The 19,294-nt window shown below is 38.9% G+C and overlaps 1 protein-coding gene across 2 annotated transcripts in view; it reads right to left on the bottom strand.

The window, feature by feature from the left end:
- The window catches only part of Mtm1 (myotubularin 1), a 94,350-nt gene continuing 75,056 nt past the window's right edge, over positions 1–19,294 (bottom strand). Inside the window, exons 10-15 of one of the 2 annotated variants that reach the window (XM_090326857.1) lie at positions 18,901–19,086; positions 16,881–17,087; positions 15,246–15,338; positions 14,468–14,581; positions 8,780–8,956; positions 1–1,654 (exon numbers count right to left, since the gene is read on the bottom strand). In XM_090326857.1, the coding sequence (XP_090182983.1) occupies positions 1,487–1,654; positions 8,780–8,956; positions 14,468–14,581; positions 15,246–15,338; positions 16,881–17,087; positions 18,901–19,086 (945 nt within the window). In that variant the 3' untranslated portion in view covers positions 1–1,486. The remainder of the gene's footprint in view (positions 1,655–8,779; positions 8,957–14,467; positions 14,582–15,245; positions 15,339–16,880; positions 17,088–18,900; positions 19,087–19,294) is intronic. The other variant, XM_090326856.1, reaches the window with a different exon arrangement.

Here is a 19,294-nt window from a genome sequence, read left to right as displayed (position 1 = left end):
TCTAGCTCTGAAAAATAGTGTTAGGTTTTAGTGAATGTATTTATTACAGCAGGTCTTTAGTCATTATTGCCATGAAAATGTTTTCATGAAATTTCACAAAAATCTTTTAAGCTATTAGTATTAGCTTTTATGGAGTGATGCTTTGTTAATTTATGAAATATTTACAAGAGTTTACAAAAGCAAGAGAATGTCCAATAAAATTTCTTAACTTACAAAATTCATACTTTCTACTACTATATTCGAGATGTCTTATTTGATAGATCAATTGAGCTATGACATAAAATAACTTACAAAGATATATTTAATTTCTCTTAATTCTTGGAAAAAAACCATATTAGCTATAAATAGTCATTTACAAATCATTGTAAAACACATTAATTGTTTTAACTCTGCTAGCTTTAGCTTTTACAAATATACTTAACTTCATAAATGTATTAGTTTAGATATCAAATAGAACTGTGCATTGAAAATTTCATTTCATACTACAAAACAAAAGGAAAAAAAAACCTGAAAAAGCAAACTGCCAGTACTTCAAGTAAAAATGTGCAGAACCAGTTTGTAACACTACTGAAACTGAGATCCATTAACACAATATTTTTCAATACGCTCAAGAAATGTACACGTGGGGCATTTATTTCTAAGAATGATACTCTAGAGCAAGAGCTACTCACCCAAGACCCTCCATTTGGGGGAATAAGCTGCCTTGACTAGAGCAGCAGGAAGGCACCTGACACCTTTAACCAGTGCTCCATATGGGGCTTGCTGTAGCCTGAAAAGAAATGGCTCTGAATTTTCCACAAGCTCCTGAAAGAATTTGGAAAGTATAACAGACAGTAAAGAAAGATGTGGAGCCATTATTGAACTGGCTCCATCATAGAAAAAGAGGTTTCTCTTGAGATTGATGGGAAAATCTTTTCTATTTCAAAATAATGAGAAACTTGTCTACCCAGTTCTTTCTCCTTAATTTACCATTCATGATGGTGTAAGCATTGACAATTATTTAAACACCTTGCTTTTGGAGAATACTGAAGAATCTGACCTCAGTGTGATTTTTGGCAGTAATTCCCATCGTTCCCATTGGGAGTCATGTGAAAGGATGCAAAGGAAGCAGTCCACACAGTGTGAAGAAGAGTCATCTCACAAATCTACTTCTCCTCCGTCTAAAAATGTCTCAAGTCACAAAACACACACTGTATACATAGCATTTCCATAGAGGTAAATTCCATTAAAAATTATCTTTCATAAAGTGCTTCTGAAAGGTGTCAGGATTTTACAGAGCCTCCTTTTGGCTCCTCTCATCAGATTGCCATGTGGACACTGGTTTTCTTGTAATATGTATTCTAGAAGGCACATATTCAAGAGTGTAAGATAATGTTAGTTGAACTTCTACATGGAGGCAAATATTTGAATCTGGTTTGGACATAGGCCCGAAATGAAAGACAGCTATTTTCTTAATCAGAGTGCAAATGTAGTGCCGAAAGGCCACTCAAAATTGTGTCTGCAAGTGGGACACCATTTGGGAAGAATTGGGAGGGGAACTTGAGGCAGCAGAAAGTTTGGTTGAGTTGGCCAGCTGCAGTTCCTCCAGCCGCTTTATGTAGTCATCACGCAAGGCCAGGAGCTCCATGTAACGCTGCTCTACTGGATTTGGCTGCTGGAGAGAGCACAGATAGGAGTTTGATGTTTTATATTAGAGCAGTTACATCACTTGCCACACATCTGCTGTAGCCATAGCCTTCAGCAGATGACCTTTTAGCAGGGACAGCATATGCACACAGCTTCCTTCCATACTGGGTATCCAAAAGTGCCTAGAGTATTAAAATATCCAGCTATTCACTATCAAGCAGTAACCAGTGTACACATTGGCAGGTACATGCGTTGGTATCTTGTAAACACGTGTCAACCTGGACCAGCTCAGAGATTCCCATGCATCTTGTCCAGAGGCCCACTGCCCAATTTTGTTCTGATGTTGGCCTGTAGAGATTTTTGATACTTGTCATGGAACTGACTATACAGAAGCAAAATATACTATCAGTGATCGTACATTTTGTTAATGTTCCTATCAATGGAACCACTGTATAATTTAAGAATTGACATTTTGCCTCAATATTGTGTATTTTTCCCCTGACAATACTGGGCTTGAACTCAGGGCCTAGGCACCGTCCCTTAGCTTTTTAACTCAAGGCTAATACTCTACAACTTGAACCATAGCTCTACTTCTGACATCTTGGGTGGTTAATTGGACAGAAGATCTCGTAAGACTTTTCTGCCAGGGATGGCTTCAAGCTGTGATCCTCGTTATTTTGGCTTCCTGAATAGCTAAGTTTAGAGGTGTGTGCCACTGGTGTCCAGCTCCAAAGTTGTGCTGTTTTGAATCCAAACCTTATTGAGTTCCAACAATGGAAAAAAAAAACCTGAGTCCATTCATGAACTTCCATACCGAGAATAGATGAGAAGCAGTGTCCAGGAATCCTCCATAATACCGGGTATGCTATGCTGAGTATCCATCCTCAAACACATGCACTCCTACACACATCAAACACTTCTCCAAGAACTCTTCCTAGCTCTAGTACTTTCCATGTGTGTATCAATTCTGTTTTCTCCTTATTGGTCATATAACATGTAACTTACTTTCTGAGTGCCTTGGTCAACCTCTCTATAAGAGGGTAAAAAACCCTGCCCAGACCTTAGAGAAGTGTTGTGAAAGTGGTGTAAGGCCAGTACCTTTCGGTGTAACTATTTGGTTAGGAAGTAGCACTGACATTGGTACAAGGAAGAAACTAGCATGCCCAGTTTCAAAACTTTTCTATGGATATGTAAATCACACACAGTGCACACATCTTAAAATATTCAACTCTACAAATCTTGACATCAATATACACTTAAGCAATCCCTATTCAGGGCAGGATAGAAAATTGAAGAGCTTCCTAGAAAGTTAATGTAATCCCAGCAAGTAGGGGTAAGGTTAGTGGAAAGCTTAAACAACCTCTGAAAATAGTGAAGGAAAGAACTGAAAGTCCACAGAAATGTGTGTGGGGGGATTTTTACATGTGTCCTGCATTGTCCTGTATTTAAGTATCTGCCAGATCTGTGAACATGGGGAAGAAAGGCATGAAACAGGTGTACTGATGAAGAAGGCTGGATTCAGGTCTAGTGCTGAAGACTATGGCCTTTATTAGTAGCACTGCACAATGGGACATGCACAGTGGATTCTCTGGCCCCAATGTAGCTTCTGGTACCTCTAGGTATTCTTTGGCTTGTGGGTACATCATTCCAGTCTCTGCCTCTACCTCTTCTTTTTTTCCTTTCTTTGAGACAGGGTGTCACCACATAATACAGACTAAGAACTTGATGGGCAAACAAGACTGGCCCAGAACTTGGGGTCTTCTTGCCTCTTTGTCATGAGGACAGGGATCACAAGATTCTCTGCCATTGTCTTTACATGGTCTTCCCCCTTTTGTGTTACTGTGTCTCACCTCTTTCCTTCTTTGGTTTTATATAAGAATTTGTTAGATTTAGGGGATACTAATTTTGTGAAGCTAAACATAATCATAGTTGCAAATATCCATTTCCCAAACATGGTCATATTCATAGCTTCTATATTAGATACCATTAAAAGCCATTCATACCACTACAGACTGCCAAGGAGTGAATGAGCTAAGATTAGGAATATAAAACTCTTGTGTTTCTATTGCGATTGTTCCCTCTGTTAGTGCTTTGCTTACAAATGTCTCTCCCTAGTCCTGTTATTTCTATAATCACTGTTTTACAATGGGATGTTACAATGGGAGATTTTTCAGAAAAGGACATGTGCTCTTGGAATGCATGTGCTAGATGCAATACCTAATACCCAATCGTTGCTGTTCCATAAAATATGTTTCCCACTTTTTTTTTCTTTCCTTTTGAGGGCCAGGGGCTGTTGGAGGTACTCAGGATCAGTGAACAATAAAGCCCATTTTTATGGCATTTATTTTCCAGTAGGGGGAGACAAATAACACAAACAAAAATTCCTGTAAGTTACAATGTGAGAAGGTATTCAATGCCAAGGAAAAGTAGAGCAGGGTAAGAGAGAGGGTAAGCTAATAAGAAGCTTGTTACATTCTAAAATGAGTGTGCAGAGTGAGCTGCATTTTCCTGGAAAGTCTTTGGGGAAGGAGGGGCGAGTTAAGTGGGTATTTGAGTGTTTGAAGAACAGACCAGGCCAGTGTGACTAAAATAGTGTATTAGAAAGTTATGGAGGCCAGAAAGTGAAACAAGTAAAGGGTGCGATGGAAGTTATCAGCTAAATCTAGATGAGATGAAAAGTCATCCAACCATTTTGAAGAAAAGGAGAGGGGTAATCTAGTGTCTACTTTGAAGGACTGCTTTGATTGCAACGATAAGAAAGAATCGAAGGAAGCTATGTAGCCTATAGAAGAAGGCAAATGGCTAGGTGCTGTTGGCTCATGCCTGTAATCCCAGAAACTCAGGAAGCTGAGATCTGAGGATTGCGGTTCAAAGCCGGGCTGGGCACAAAATAGTGTGAAATTTTTATCTCCACTTAGCCACCAGAAAACTGGAAATAGCGCTGTGGCTCAAAGTGGTAGAGCTCTAGCCTTGAACTGAAGAGCTCAGGGACAGTGCTCAGGCCCAGAGTTCAAGCCCAATGACCAACACAGACAGACAGACAGACAGACAAGACACACACACATACACATACACACACATACACACACACACACACACACACACACACACACACACACGGCAAATGCTACCACATAGCCCACACCAGGGTGGTTGGGGAATCTGCTGAGAAGTGCTGGGACTTTTGTATATGTTTTGAAGACAGAAATCCATGGGTCTCTGGACTGGATGAGCATTGAGAGAAAATTGTCAATGAAGGCCATAAGGTTTGTGGGGAGAAAAACTGGGATGTAGTATCCTTGAGTTAAAATGGGGTAGAAGGAGGATGAGGTTTGGAGGGTAAATGTGTAAGTTATTTTGAACATGTTACATGTCATTGGAGGTCCCAACATCACTTATTCAATGAGCACACTACTTTTTTTCCTGTTACAATGTCATCTTCTTACTACATCTAATGCATCATTTCTGGGATCTATTCTGTTCCACATAGGACATGATATATAGTGAGATATATAGTGAGTAAATTTCTTCAATATTCATTTCCAAAACTGTCTTAGGTATTTTTTGTTGTTATTGTTGTTGTCAGTTATGGGTCTTCAACTCAGTGCCTGGACACTGTTCCTGAGCTCTTCTTGCCCAAGGCTAGCACTCTACCACTTTTAGCCACAGCTCCACTTCTGACTTTCTGGTGGTTAATTGGAGACAGAGTCTTATGGACTTTCCTCTCTTGGGTGGCATTCAACTAACATCTTCAGATCTCAGCTCCCAGAATACTTTTATAGCCACCAGCACTGATCTGGTTTGTATTTTTAATCCTCTTTTTCATGTTAATATTAGAATTATATATAACTGAAGTAGTTGAATCATCATATGCAAACAGAAATGTAAAAAAATCACAGGTAACACAATATTTTTTTGGCATGACTGTAAGTAGAAAATCTGAGATAGTAATCAGAAAATATTACAACTAAATGATAGTTCAGTCAGTAGAAAATATATAGCCTCAGGAGGCCAAAATCTGAGGATCACAGTTCAAAGGACATTAAGTTAGAGGCACTCAAGAAGCTGCTTCTGTCAGGCACTGGTGAGTGTAATCCTAGCTATTCAGGAGGCTGAGATCTGAGGACTGCAGTTCGAAGCCAGGCTTGGAAGAAAAGTCCACGAAACTCTCATCCAATTAACCACCAGAAAACCGGAAGTGGCATTGTAGTTCCAGGTGGAAGAGCACTAGCCTTCAGCTCAAGAGCTCAGGGACAGCGCCCAGGCCCAGAGTTCAAGACCCATGACAAAAAAAGAGGAAAATATACAGAAATTATTAGCTATATATTAACAAAAAATTTAGAAGAGTCCATTTCTTACAGAATACAGAGACCAACAAAAACAGAAAACAAGTGACTTTTATTATTATGCCTCAATTTCTCACATGGGATATGGGCTATGAAGGATAGTGTATGCCAGTTCAGCATGGTATAAAGAACAGGGAGAAGACAGTTACACAAGTATTTTACAACTAAAACTATTTTCATATTTGTATTTTAACTTTTCTACTACAAATAACTCAACAATATCTGTCCCTATTCTTCTCCTTTAGTGACTGAGATTAATGTCATATCTAGAGTTGGTGGGCACTGTTTTTGAAAACACACCAAACCAGCCTTCCTCAAGGTTAGGAGGTCATTATGGCTGTAAGTTCTTTTGTATCTTTTAACACTGGTTGTATATCATTGCCTATGGATACTATGAGAGCCCACAAAATTTTATTTGCCTTCAAAGTCACTGAAATGAATAACAATTTAACTTGCAAATAGTTAAGAAGATTTGGGATCTCCATTATATAACTTTGAAAGTCCTATGTAATTTGATTTTAATCTGTTTCTGTATGAAATAATGTTCTACTTAAGTAGATCTGTAGGAAAATCTCAAGAACTTAATTCATACCTCTATTATGTGGATTCATCCCTGTGTATTATAATCATCAGCTTATGTGCTTGGCTTCCCCTGTTAGCCCAGGGGCTCGTTGTGGGCAGAGACCACCTCTTCCTAATCTCTGAATTCCCCTAGTGTCTGACACATAAGAACACTCACTACATGGTAGATGAAAATATGATGTCCCAGGAACATCAGGATGTATGCTGGAATACCATATTGAGAAAATCTCCAAGTAGACAAGGTTTTCCTCCAGGAGATGCCAAAAGGTCTATATTAGAGCAATTACCAGCTGAAAAGTACAAACCTGCTATCAGAGCAACAAGGCTCCTATTTGGCCCCATGCCATTTTGTAAACTAGGAAAATAAGGAGGATAAATATATTTGAGTAAGCTTTTCTAATGACATGTCTTTAAACTTGACTTGTCACAAATCACTAAAACCAGTTGACTTGTCATGTACTTATTCAGAAATTACTGCTATAGATCCTTATAGTTTTTAGCATTGCTCCAAGTATAAATAAGTGAGAAAACATTACAGAAATTGTCAGTACTTCCTAACTGCCACAATAAATACAGGAAAAATCTACTTAATAGAACCAAAACAAGGCCCATTTACAAACTCGTGTGTAATTGGGAAAGGAACTTGACTTCAAGACACCAGAATTACTGTTAAGTAAATCCGCTCAATGTGTTTCTCAAATCCTGAGCTAAACAAGTAAATGTCTCATGCCCTGGAACCTGTCACTTTCTAAACAATCCATATTTCAACCAATGCTGGATTGTAAAATCCTTTCACTGGAGGAACAGAGATCTTGAAATGAAGGTGCCAGATTGAAATGAGCATTTCCTCAATGAGAAGGGCTATCCCAGGTTGGTACTTAGCCAGAGCCTGAGTGAATAAGCAGTCTGAGAGTCAGAGCATGGAAACTACAGGATAACAAATACTGAGTATTTGTAAGCATTAGAACAAAATATAGGGAGGTACTTCTGAGCCCTTAAGAAGAGGCTGAGTAGCCGGCAGTTTGGTCTAGTGGTAGAGTGCTTGCCTAGCATGCACAAAGACCTGGGTTTGATTCCTTGGTACCATATATCTAGAAAAAAGCTGGAAGTGGTGCTGAGGCTCAAGTGGTAGAGCTATAGCCTTGAGAAATTCCAAGGACAGTGCTCAGGCCCTGAGGTCAAGCCCAGGACTGGTGGGAAAAAAAATAAGAGACTGGGTTTGGTTTTACTTTCGGTGTCATTATTAGACCTTGAACTCATTGCTAGGTCCTTGCCTCTTAGCTTTTTCACTCAAGGTTGGTGTTCTAACATTTGAAACCACAGTTCCACTTGTAGCTATTTTAGTGATTAGTTGGAGATAATGGTCTCACTTTTCTGCTCTGGCTGGCTTCAAGCTAGGATCCGCAGTTCACCCAAGGAGCTAGAATTATAAGGATGAGCCACTAGCACTGGCCATATCCTTCATTGTGCAGTTAGTTGGAGATAAGAGTCTCACAGATTTTCTGTCCCTTGATAACTTCAAACATTTATCCTCAGATCTGAGCTTCTTGATTAGCTAGGATTACAGATGTGAGCCACCAGAATCCAGCTTCAGGCAGGTTTTTAGCATCACCTATGCATAGTTAGTATAAAGGACTTTCTTAGATGCATATGAAGTATATGATTATGCAAATTCAGAAACTTTTTAGACCTAAATCAGCTTACATCATAGTAAGAAAATAATTACAGCTTTCACATCGGCAGAGGAATCTAAATAAAATATGTGGCTTAGCAATTTAAAACAATTTTAAATTAAATTTTATGTTAAAGTATTGATTTTTTTGTCAGTTCTTGGGACAGGGCCTGAGCACTGTCCTCAGGCTTTCCTTAAGGCTAGTGCTCTACCACTTGAACCATAGCACATCTTTTCTTTTTTAAAATTTTTATTGTAATATATAGAGGGCTTACAGTGATAGCAGGTGCATTACTTCTCACCCATTGATACTCCTTCCCATGTTTTCCCCCCATTTCCCTCCCATAGCACCACTTTTCTACGTATGTGATACTGAGGAATCAAACCCGGGTCTTTGTGTATGCTAGGCAAGCACTCTACACTAAACCAAACTCCCAGTCCCTAAACTATTGTTTTTAAGTCTTATGTCTTTGTCATAACAACTGACATCATATAAGCCCAGAAGTATATGCTATTGATATGCCTATACTTTTAACATTGCCACTAAACTTACCTGTTGCTTGATCCTGGGGTTCCATCTGATGTAGTAATTCACCCAGAGCTCCAGGTGGCGCATACTAGCAACTGGATATAAAACCCGATTGACTTCTTTTGAATAGAAAGGGTTTTTGAAGTTTTCTTTGTTACTGTTGGTCAATGACCATAAAGAAACTGTTCTTTCCATAACTTTCTAGAATTTTTTTAAAAAAAGGTAAAAAGCATAAGTAAACACATGCTTCCTGCCCCAGCCCCCCCTCTCCCCTCCTCTCCTCCCTGGCAGCCAGTGGCAATACAGTTCAGTAAGTATCAACTGCGGGGACACATTTACACTATCCTTCATAATAGTTAAAAACATCATGGGCCAGTGAGTGCTCATAGTCACTTACCACTATTTGCATAGATAATGGCCTAGCTGAGAGCCACTATTTCTGCTGGAAGACAGGGGCACAGGATGTTGACCATTAAATGTAATTCACTGACCTGAGAAGACTATTTCTAGCTAGGCAAAACATTTATGAACATATGGGTACTTTTCAATCCAGTGCAAATTATTACTGGATCCCACTGACTTTTTACAATTGTTACATCAGTTACTACAAATCAAACTTTAAATTGCATATACTTGATAACAGGCAATTGGACATTGTTATTTTTTAATCAATCATCCAGATGTTTAATGTATGTAATCTCAACATCCAGTTTTTTTCTTTTGTTTTGTGTGTGTGTGTGTGTGTGTGTGTGTGTGGTCTGAGGCTTGGACTCTGGGCCTGGGCATTGTCCCTGAGCTCTTCGGCTCAACCGCCCTACCCTTGAGCCACAGTACCACTTCTGGTTTTCTAGTGGTTAGTTGGAGATAAGACTCTAACGATCTTCAGTGTCTTTAGTGTCTTTTGTGCTCGGGGCTGGTTTGAACCACGATTCTCAGACCTCAGCCTCTTGAGTAGCTAGGATTACAGGTGGGAGCCACTGCCAGTGGCCCAAGTCCTCAGTTTTTAAGTGGAGTCCATGATCTCCTGAAAATATCCATGCTTGGGGCCAGGAGTTTGGCCTAGTGGTAGAGTGCTTGCCTAGCATGCACGAATACCCGGGTTCGATTCCTCGGTACCACATACATAGCAAAAAGCTGGAAGTGGTGCTGAGGCTCAAGTGGTAGAGCTCTAGCCTTGAGAAAGTCCAAGGACAGTGCTCAAGCCCTGAGCCCAAGCCCAGGACTGGCAAAAAAAAAAGAAAATATCCATGCTTTTACCAAGAAGGAGAGACAAGCTAATGCTTGGAAATAAGAAACACAATAATTAAAATGACCAAAGTGGGATTTGAAACTCTTCCCAGTAATGAATCCAGTAAAGAAACAGCTATAAGGTAAATCTGAAACCTAAAGAAATGTTACTTTATTAATGTGAATAATGGCAGGGTTTTTTTCCCTTCTTTTGAATCCACCTAAAACTTCATTTGTACCTTTTCTGATACCCAAATCTGTACTGTATTATATTTATTTGCATGCTGTTTTATTGTATACATAACATGGCTTTAAAAATCAAATCAAGCTGGGTGTGGTGGCTCATGCCTGTAATCCTAGCTACTTAAGAGCCTGAGGTCTGATGATGATGATTCGTGGTTCAAAACCAGCCCCACCACTAAAGTCCGGAGACTCTTATCTCCAATTAACCTCTAGAAAATGGGAAGTGGTGCTTGGCTCAAGGGTAGGGCAGTAGCCTTGAGCTGAAGAGCTCAGGTACAGCACCCAGGCTCAGGAGCAGGGCGGGAGCCTTGAGCTGAAGAGCTTAGGGACAGTGCAGACTTCAAGCCCTACAGACCAAAAAAAAGTCAAATTGCTTGATACTTATGAAAAAAACACTCTCATCTTTTCCCAAACATAAGTTGTTTCATTTTGTCCAGCTGTATCATGGCATGGTTGACCATTGTATCTATGTAAGGTATAAAACATGATTTTAATAGTTGATTTTTAATTTTTATAAATTTAATTGAAATTATTTATTTTTTGGAGACAGGTTCTCATTTTGCAACCCAGGCTGGCCTCAAACTCCTGGACTCAAATGATTGTTCTTCCTCAGCTTCCTGAGTGCATGGGACTATAGATGCTTACCATACTTGGCCAACACAGTGCTTTTTAACAAACATGTATGTACTGTGAAACAATTAATAAAACCAAGCTAATTACCATGATACCTCACAATTGCTTTTTTCTATGCAACAAGACTATTTGAGTTCTACCCTTTAAATAATTGCCAAGTACATAGCATAAATGCATTAACTCCAGTTACCATTGGTACATTCATCTCCAGTACTTCTAACTGAAGGCTTGTGGGGTTTTTTTTACCTTTATGACTTTTTTTTTACCATTATGACTCTCCCCCCCCATCTCCTGATAAGTATCCTTTGTACTCTGTTATTTTTTTCTTATTTATTTTTTATTGTATTTAATAAAAGGGTAACATGATATTTGCCAGATAGAAGGTGCATTAATTCACATACACTGATACCCTTCCACATGTCTTGGTACTCTCTTTTATTATAGCTGGCACTTCTGTTTAGATCTACTCATAAGATGAGATGTAACTGCATGTGTAAGGCTTATGTAACTTAATATAGTCTATGTTCATGCTGCTTCAGATGGCAGGGTGTCATTTCTTAAAAGGCAGAATCATAGGCATTTAAGCTGAGTCTGTATCTTGGCTATTTTTCACTGATTTGGTAGTTTTTCCCATCTCTCTGAATTATGATTAGTAATTGGAGACATTACCTACTTAGATATTGTGTGTGTGTGTGTGTGTGTGTTGTGTGTGTTGTTCTTGCAGCTTCAACTTGTCCTGGGTACTGTCCCTGAGCTTTTCTGCTCAAGACTAGTGCTCTACTACTTGAACCACAGCTCCACTTCCTGCTTTTTGGTGCTTTTAATTACAGATAAGATTCTCATGGACTTTTCTGCCTGGGTTGGTTTCAAACTATAATCCTCAGATTTCAGCCTGAGTAGCTAGGATTACAGGTCTGAGGCGTTGGTGTTGAGTATAATCTCAGCTTTTTGCATTTTGTCTCCAACATATTTACAATATATAGCATGGCTCTCATTAGCTCTGTACTCATCAGATAAGATTCCCATGACCAAGCAAAATGCTCTGGGCACCTGAGTTATTTCCTGTACACTTTTTTTCTCTTTTCCCTTGATTTCACAATTGTCTGCCTAGTTTGTTTACTTTTCTGGCACTTGCTAAGTCAACTGCAAACTCAATGTGACAAATGTCTCTCAGGACACTCATGCATCTGCTGTGCCCCACTTTTTTTTTGTTTACCTTCAGAGGTCTCCAGCCTACAACGATTGCCCCAATGTCTGGTGCCCAGCAGCCAGTTAAGATCTCTTTATTTCCTTACTTCAAAAACTATGCTTATGGGACCAGGAGTTTGGCCTAGAAGTAGAGTGCTTGCCTAGCATGCACGAAGACCCAGGTTTGACTCCTTGGTACCACATAGAAAAAGCCAGGACTGGTGCTGTGGCTCAAGTGGTAGAGCTCTTGTCTTGAGAAAGTCCAAAGACAGTGCATAGGCCCTGAGTTCAAGTCCAGGACTGGGCAAAAAAAAAACTACGCTGAATTCTTTTTTTGTTTGCTTGAAGTGCATACTTTAGACAATTCCAGAGACAGGGAGTGGGACAGTTTCAGGGGTGGAAGGGAAATCATTCTGGACCACCTTTGATTGCTTTCATATTTAGTTGAATCTCTGGCAGTTACAGAAAGGTAGGTGGAAGCATTTTCCTTTACAATTCTAAATGTAGCATTCTATCGACTTATAACTGAAAATACTACCCCCAAATCCAAAGCTTGCTTTCTCTCTCTTTTTTTGTGGTCATGGGTCTTGAATCCTGGGCTTGGGCATTGTCCCTGAGCTCTTCAGCTCAAGGCCACTGCCCTAACCCCTGAAGCCATAGCCCTGCTTCCCATTTTCTAGTGATTAATTGGAGATAAGCATCTCACAGTCTTTATTGCCTGGGCTGGCTTTGAACCACAATCCTCAGATCCCAGCCTCCTGAGGAGCTAAGATTATAGGTGTGCCTCCAAAGCTTTCTTGATTTCTATTCCTATGCAAATGCAAGTTGAATATCTCTAAAGCAATATGTTTGGCATCAGATGTGTTCTATATATACTTTTTTCAGATTTTAGAATACTTGCATATACATAATTAAACATACTGGGAATGAAATCTAACTTGAAACATGATACTCATTTGTGTTATATAGTACCTTATAAACCTAGCCTGCATGTAAGTTTATATTTCACTTTAATATGACTGAATTTGTTTTAAGACAAGAGTCTTGCTTGCCATTATAGCTTACAAGGGCCTCATACTTACAATCTCTGCTTTCTGAGTATCTGGGATTATAGTCACATGCCACCACATCTGGTGCATATCTGTGATTTGAGTGTAATTTGTCATACAAAGTCAGATGTGAATATTTTCCAAGCACTACAAATAGAAAATAGACACTCTTCATTCTCATCTGCCTCTGGCTCTAAGTGACAATATACTTTCTGTCCCTATAGATAATTTATTGTCAACATTTTATATAAATGGAAATGAACAATATGTGGACTTTTGTGTCTGGCTTCATTTATTAGGAGATGATTTCAAGGTTCAGCTATACTGTAATATGTCAGTATTTCCTTGCTTTGGTGGCTAGTCTGATTTCAGAGACATTGGATTGTTTCTATTATTTTGTTGTCTGTGAGTATATACAAGTACACCTTTTTTCACACCCTTATTTATAGTTCTTTTGAATATATATATATATATATATATATATATATATCTGGGAGTGAAATTTGAGTCACACGATACTTTTCTGTTTGAGGAGTTACTAAACTTCCACCCCCACTAGCAATTTACAAAGGTGTTTATTCTTCCTACCTCATCAGCAAAGATAGTTCTTTGTGCTCTTGTCTGTAATGGTAAGAATCTGGCTCAGAACACTGGGAGTGAGCTAGGAAGACAGCTGGAGCTGTCTGTCACAGAGCAGCATTTCTCTATTTACGCTCTCTCAGAAGGAATGTTCTTCTATAGTCCTTAGCTTCAGAGGGCAGGAAGGAATCAGATCTTATTATAAACAAACCTCCATGATTTAGTTTCTTCCTGCTTTATCGTAGATAACTTTTTGATGAAATTTGATTTGCTCAAGCTAGGTTAATTACCACTTATCTTCTGGCTTTCCACTTTCTTTTTCTTGTCTTTTCTTTTTTTCACCTGTCCTAAGGCTTGATCTCAGAGTCTAAGCACTGTCCTTGGATTTTTCTCAAGGCTAACGCTCTACCACTTGAGCCACAGCACCATTTCCAGCTTTTTCTATGTATATGGTACTGAGGAATTGAACCCAGGTCTTCGTGCATGGTAGGCAAGCATTCTACCACTAGGCCAAACTCCCAACCCTGGCTTTCCACTTTCTAAAAGTTTTCTTCTCTGTCCATTTTCTCCTTTTTCTTGTTCTAAAAACTCCCCCGTATTACATATTTATGGACTTTTAGGAAAGAGAAATGACCAGTGTTTAAAGTCATTTCCAGTTTTCAAGGGTAAAGTCGGTGCCTTACAAACTAACATATTCCTCTGTTTCATCTGAGGCACAGAGGTATTACATCTTTGTGTTCCTCTCCTAAGAGCATATTCTCATGGAACCGAAAACATTAGCAGTTTGACTCACCTGTCGTTCTCGAGCAGACTCACAATTGTATAGGAATGTACCAAATCGGCAACTATACAGATGATCCAAAATTGTAACCAAAAATCGTTCATTGAATTCAAAAGCCGTAGGGAACTAGACCAAACAAATAAGCAAGCAAAGCATAAAAAATGGAAACAAATCTTTTGCAGAACTAAAAAGATGCACAGTAAGAGAGACTAAACGCTGACACATTTTAATGCTCTGGCTAGGCCAGCAGATTAATGCTATAGTTGCATACCCTACAGCTCCTTTGTGATACTTTACATAGAAATAAAGCATTTTAGTAAGTGCCAAGCCAAGGACTAAAGAGGAAAAAGTGGTCAAGAGGCTCATTTTCTAGATTATATAAGATACCTCAATTATTTAGGGTACAAGGGTTAGACGACTTGCCTACATACAAATGCCAGTGTAGAATACACAATCCATGTAAAAGACAACTTGGAATTGTCAGGGGCACTGATCTCCCACTAGTGGAAATAAGTGAGATAAGTTCTAGTTATGAACTGTAATTTTAAAAAATGAGTATGTACCCATGTACACATCACTTGGATGTAACAATTATTTATAGCCAGTTTTGCTTCATATCTCTGCACTGCATTGGGGGCAAATTCTAGATAGTATATATGTGCTTTTTTTCTTTGATAGTACTGGGGTTCAAAATCAGAACCTCCTCTGGCTAAACAGGTATCTTACGACTTAAGCCACACATTTGGCCCCAAAATATTTGATTTAAACATTGAGTGTACTTTCATCTTACCTGTTTCAACATCTGCCAAACACAGTCAATAAACTGGAGAAAAATGGGAGATCGGTCAGCATCGGCATGGTTTTTATCACCATGACCTATTCTCTGCAATGAATCAAGGAACATAACTGGTTTCAATTCATGGGCAAAAAAATCCCCAAGGAAATACAAAATCTACGAAAGATCATAATACGAATCAGCAGTTCCTCAGTTACCAGTACATATTCCTATTAAAGTATGAATATATAAATGGTTTTCCATAATAATGGAAATCAAATATATGAATGTCTGTAAAATACTAATAAAACTTGGCAATACATTACCATTTTATACAACTGATAAAAAATATTTCATACAATTGGGATTTTGTACAAGTCCTGGACAGGTACAGATCAGATGCTCTGAATTATCCTGCACAGTATGTTCTGATAAGGCACAAGTAGTTCTTTTCTGTTGTGAAGAGACCAGTGTAGAGGCTTAAAATCATGCCACAAAGTTAAGATTATTAGAATCAAAGGTTTTTGTTTTCCTGAAGACAAAACCAAAAATATTACAGACATCTAGTAAACAATGATTTTTTTTTGTATCAGAACATGTTTTTGTTTGTTTTCTTTGGTCAGGCGTGAGGCTTAAACTCAGGGCCTGGGCACTATCTTTGAACACTTTTTGCTCGAGGCTAGTACTTTACTACTTGAGCCACAGACCCACTTCTGGCTTTTTCTGTGTATGTGGTACTGAGGAATGGAACCCAGAGCTTCACTGCATGCTAGGCAAGCACTCTACTACTGGGCTACACTCCCAACCCTGTACCTGAAAGTGTTATTTACACCATTTACAAAATTTGGATGAAGGCTAAAAGACGGTAGTGCAGTATTTGTAAAAGTGTGATCTATGGATTTTCATCGTGAGAATCACCAGGAAGCTACTTTAAAATGTGTATTCAAAGCTGGAATGCAGGTAGTTCACACCCGTAAACATAGCGAACCAGGAGGCTGAGATTTGAGGATTGCAGTTTGAAGACAGCCCTGGCAGGTAGGTCTATGAGACTACATTCTCTAATTAATTGGAAAAACCCAGAAATGTATGTCTATCACAAGTGGCAGAGTACCTGTCGAGCAAAAAAGCTAAGGGACAATGCCCAAGCCCTGAGTTCAAGCCCCACTACCAGCACGTGCACGTGCACACACACACACACACACACACACACACAAACACACACACAAAATGTGTATTCAAGAAATACATGCAACAAGACTTGAGACTATGGATTTTTAGCAGGTTGTCTTGATGATTTTAAGAAATATCTATCAGAATAACAATTTTTTTAAAAACCTAGCATTTCTATAAAATATATTTGCTCCAAAAAGCTTTATTAGTTCAGAGGAAATCACCAACTTATCTTCCTTCTTTTGTGCATTTTTACATTTCTCTGCAGATTCTCCATATTATTGTCATGGAAAACAGGAAATAGTGCAGATGGACAAACAGAACTCAAAAGATTTCCATTACCCTGAGAAACAATACATTTGCAGGTTTGCAAAGTAGCTTACATTCCTCAGATTTTCACCTTGCTACTGAATAGTTGATTCACCATTTTTGAATGCCTAGTGGCCTGTTATTTAAAATATACCTTTAGTATTTACTTACAGATGCAAACTTATGTCCAAAACTTATCCATTCTTTTTGTATCAGTATTTCAAACCCCTCAATAGTTCTGTAGAAGCTGTCCAACATCAGCATGGCCAAGGATGTGAGCTGAGAGGTCCTGTCCCATCCGTCACTGCAGTGTACAAGTACAGAGCTCTTCCCTGAAGAAACTTTGTCTGCAACCTGAATGGCTCCTGTCAGAACGAGCTGGCAAAGAAATGTGAATCCACAGGGAGCACTAAGCTATTGCTTCAACTTGAAAATATAGCCTTGAGCTTTAGACAAAATCTTGCTTTAAAATGTCAACTAACATCAAGAACAGAAAGAGGATAGTAGACAAGAGACAGAAGGAGGATTCCCAAAGATAGAAGAAAAAAAGAGCATAAACACAGAGGGCAGAGGTTAGGGTGATACAGTCACAAGCCAAGGGGTGCGAGTGACCACAAGACACTAATAAGAGGCAAGGAAGGGATTCTTCCTTGCAGCGTACAGAGGGAGCACAGCCTGAGTGTTCCACTCCATCTGGAGTACCCACACCAAGGCTATTCACATCTCTGCCCTGCTACATCAGTGGCAATCACTTGACTGATGCTCAAGAAGTTCCAAGGCAGATGTTTCTACACGTGCCCAGTTGGACGCCTCATTTTTCCTGGTCTTGTTAGAGAACAGTGCCTTTTTTAAAAAAAAATCTGTTTTCTATCTCCCTTATTGTGGAACAATACTACAAAACCTGATGGGGAGCTTTTAAAACCCCGTTCATATTCCCTAAGTCCTAACTTCTATGTGTCATCTGTTTTAGATGTTCTTGCTTCCTCATTTCCTCAGACACCTGCACACTGAACAAGATGGACTCTCAGCCAGTCTCTCTAATTTAAAGTAGGAATTAAACCAACTTGCCAATACCTCCTTGTACCTGTGTACCTGTGTATCTCAAAACAAAACTCTACCATGCTTCTTGAAGTAATATAGATAGATTCTCTAGGAAAATAGGGAAAGTAAAGGGACAAAAAACCATTTCTTAAAATTAGTTTCAGATCTGATTCAAAAACTAAACTACTTCTCTCTAGGTCCATGGGGGATAATACCCAGTAATGGTTAGATAAAAAATTAGCTATTCCTAAATAAACCTGACTGAAACTATTTACTGATGACAAGAGTAAAAGAGACATCTCCATAAATTCTAAAATTAAGCTGAAAATTAAACTCACACCTACATATTGTCCTTTAACTTCTTTTGCTCAAAGCTAGCACTCTACCACTTGAGCCACAGTGCCACTTCTGGTGTTTTGGTAGTTTATTGGAGAAAAAGAAATCTCCCCAGACCTTCTTGCCTGGGCTAGCTTCAAATCCTGATCCTCAGATCTCAGTCTTCTGAGTACCTAGGATTACATGTGTGAGCCATCAGCACATAGCTAAAATCTTCAGTTTTCTTTTTTTATTGTGTGTTAGTCCTAGAGCCAAAATTCAAGCCTAGGCACTGTTTCTTAGTGCGTTTGTTCAAGGCTGGTGCTCTATCAATTGAGCTATACCTCTACTTTTGGCTTTTAGGTAAATTGGGAATAATATTCTCATGACCTTTCTTGCCTGGTTGCCTTACAACTGCAATCCTCAGATCTTAACCTCCTGAACAGTTAGAATTACATCTATGATCCACCAGTACCCGGCTGGGAAATCTTTACTTTTTAAGGAAATACAATACTATCGAATGTAGAACTCTATGTTATAACTAGTTTCCTTTTTAGGGCTCAATTTTAAACATCTGAGGATAAATTAATACCTTTTGTACAAAATGAAGTATTAACAATATACTTAGGGCTGGGAGCATAGCCTAGCAGCAGAGTGCTCGACTACCATGCACAAAGCCCTGGGTTCGATTTCTCGGTACCACAAACATAGAAAAAAGCTATGGCTCAAGTGGCAGAACACTGGCCTTGAGAAAGCCCAAGGACACTGCCAAGGCTGAGTTCAAGTCCCAGGACTGGAAAAAAATAAATATATACACATGCATATTTATACTTGCCTTGATATGCTCTAACCAGTGAGTAGACTCCAAACTGGACAACCAGTGAGATTCTTCTATATTGGGATAAACAATGTCTTTCACTTTTTTTAAAGATTCCCGCATGACATGAATGTTATGAATGTCTAAGAAAGAAAGTTCGGCATTATGATATGCGTCATCACTTTCATAGCCTCCTCCTGTTGCCTAAGAAACAACGAGATTACAATCAGTTGTGTTTTCTGTTTCATCATTCACTTACCAAAATATCTCAAAAGATATCTGTCCTCCAAATACCAATCCGAATCCTTTCCATTTAAATAAATAATTGACATGATTTGGCTTCCTATTCAACATAAAGCCTCAACAATATGAGTCCTACTTTGAGCTAGAAAAAAAAAAAGAAGATTGGCAA

The sequence above is a fragment of the Megascapheus bottae genome, chromosome X, assembly GCF_031878675.1.
Source record: "Megascapheus bottae isolate mThoBot1 chromosome X, mThoBot2.hap1, whole genome shotgun sequence".
In the NCBI taxonomy this organism is placed as follows: domain Eukaryota; kingdom Metazoa; phylum Chordata; class Mammalia; order Rodentia; family Geomyidae; genus Megascapheus; species Megascapheus bottae.
This window is presented reverse-complemented; position numbering and strand designations above follow the sequence as displayed.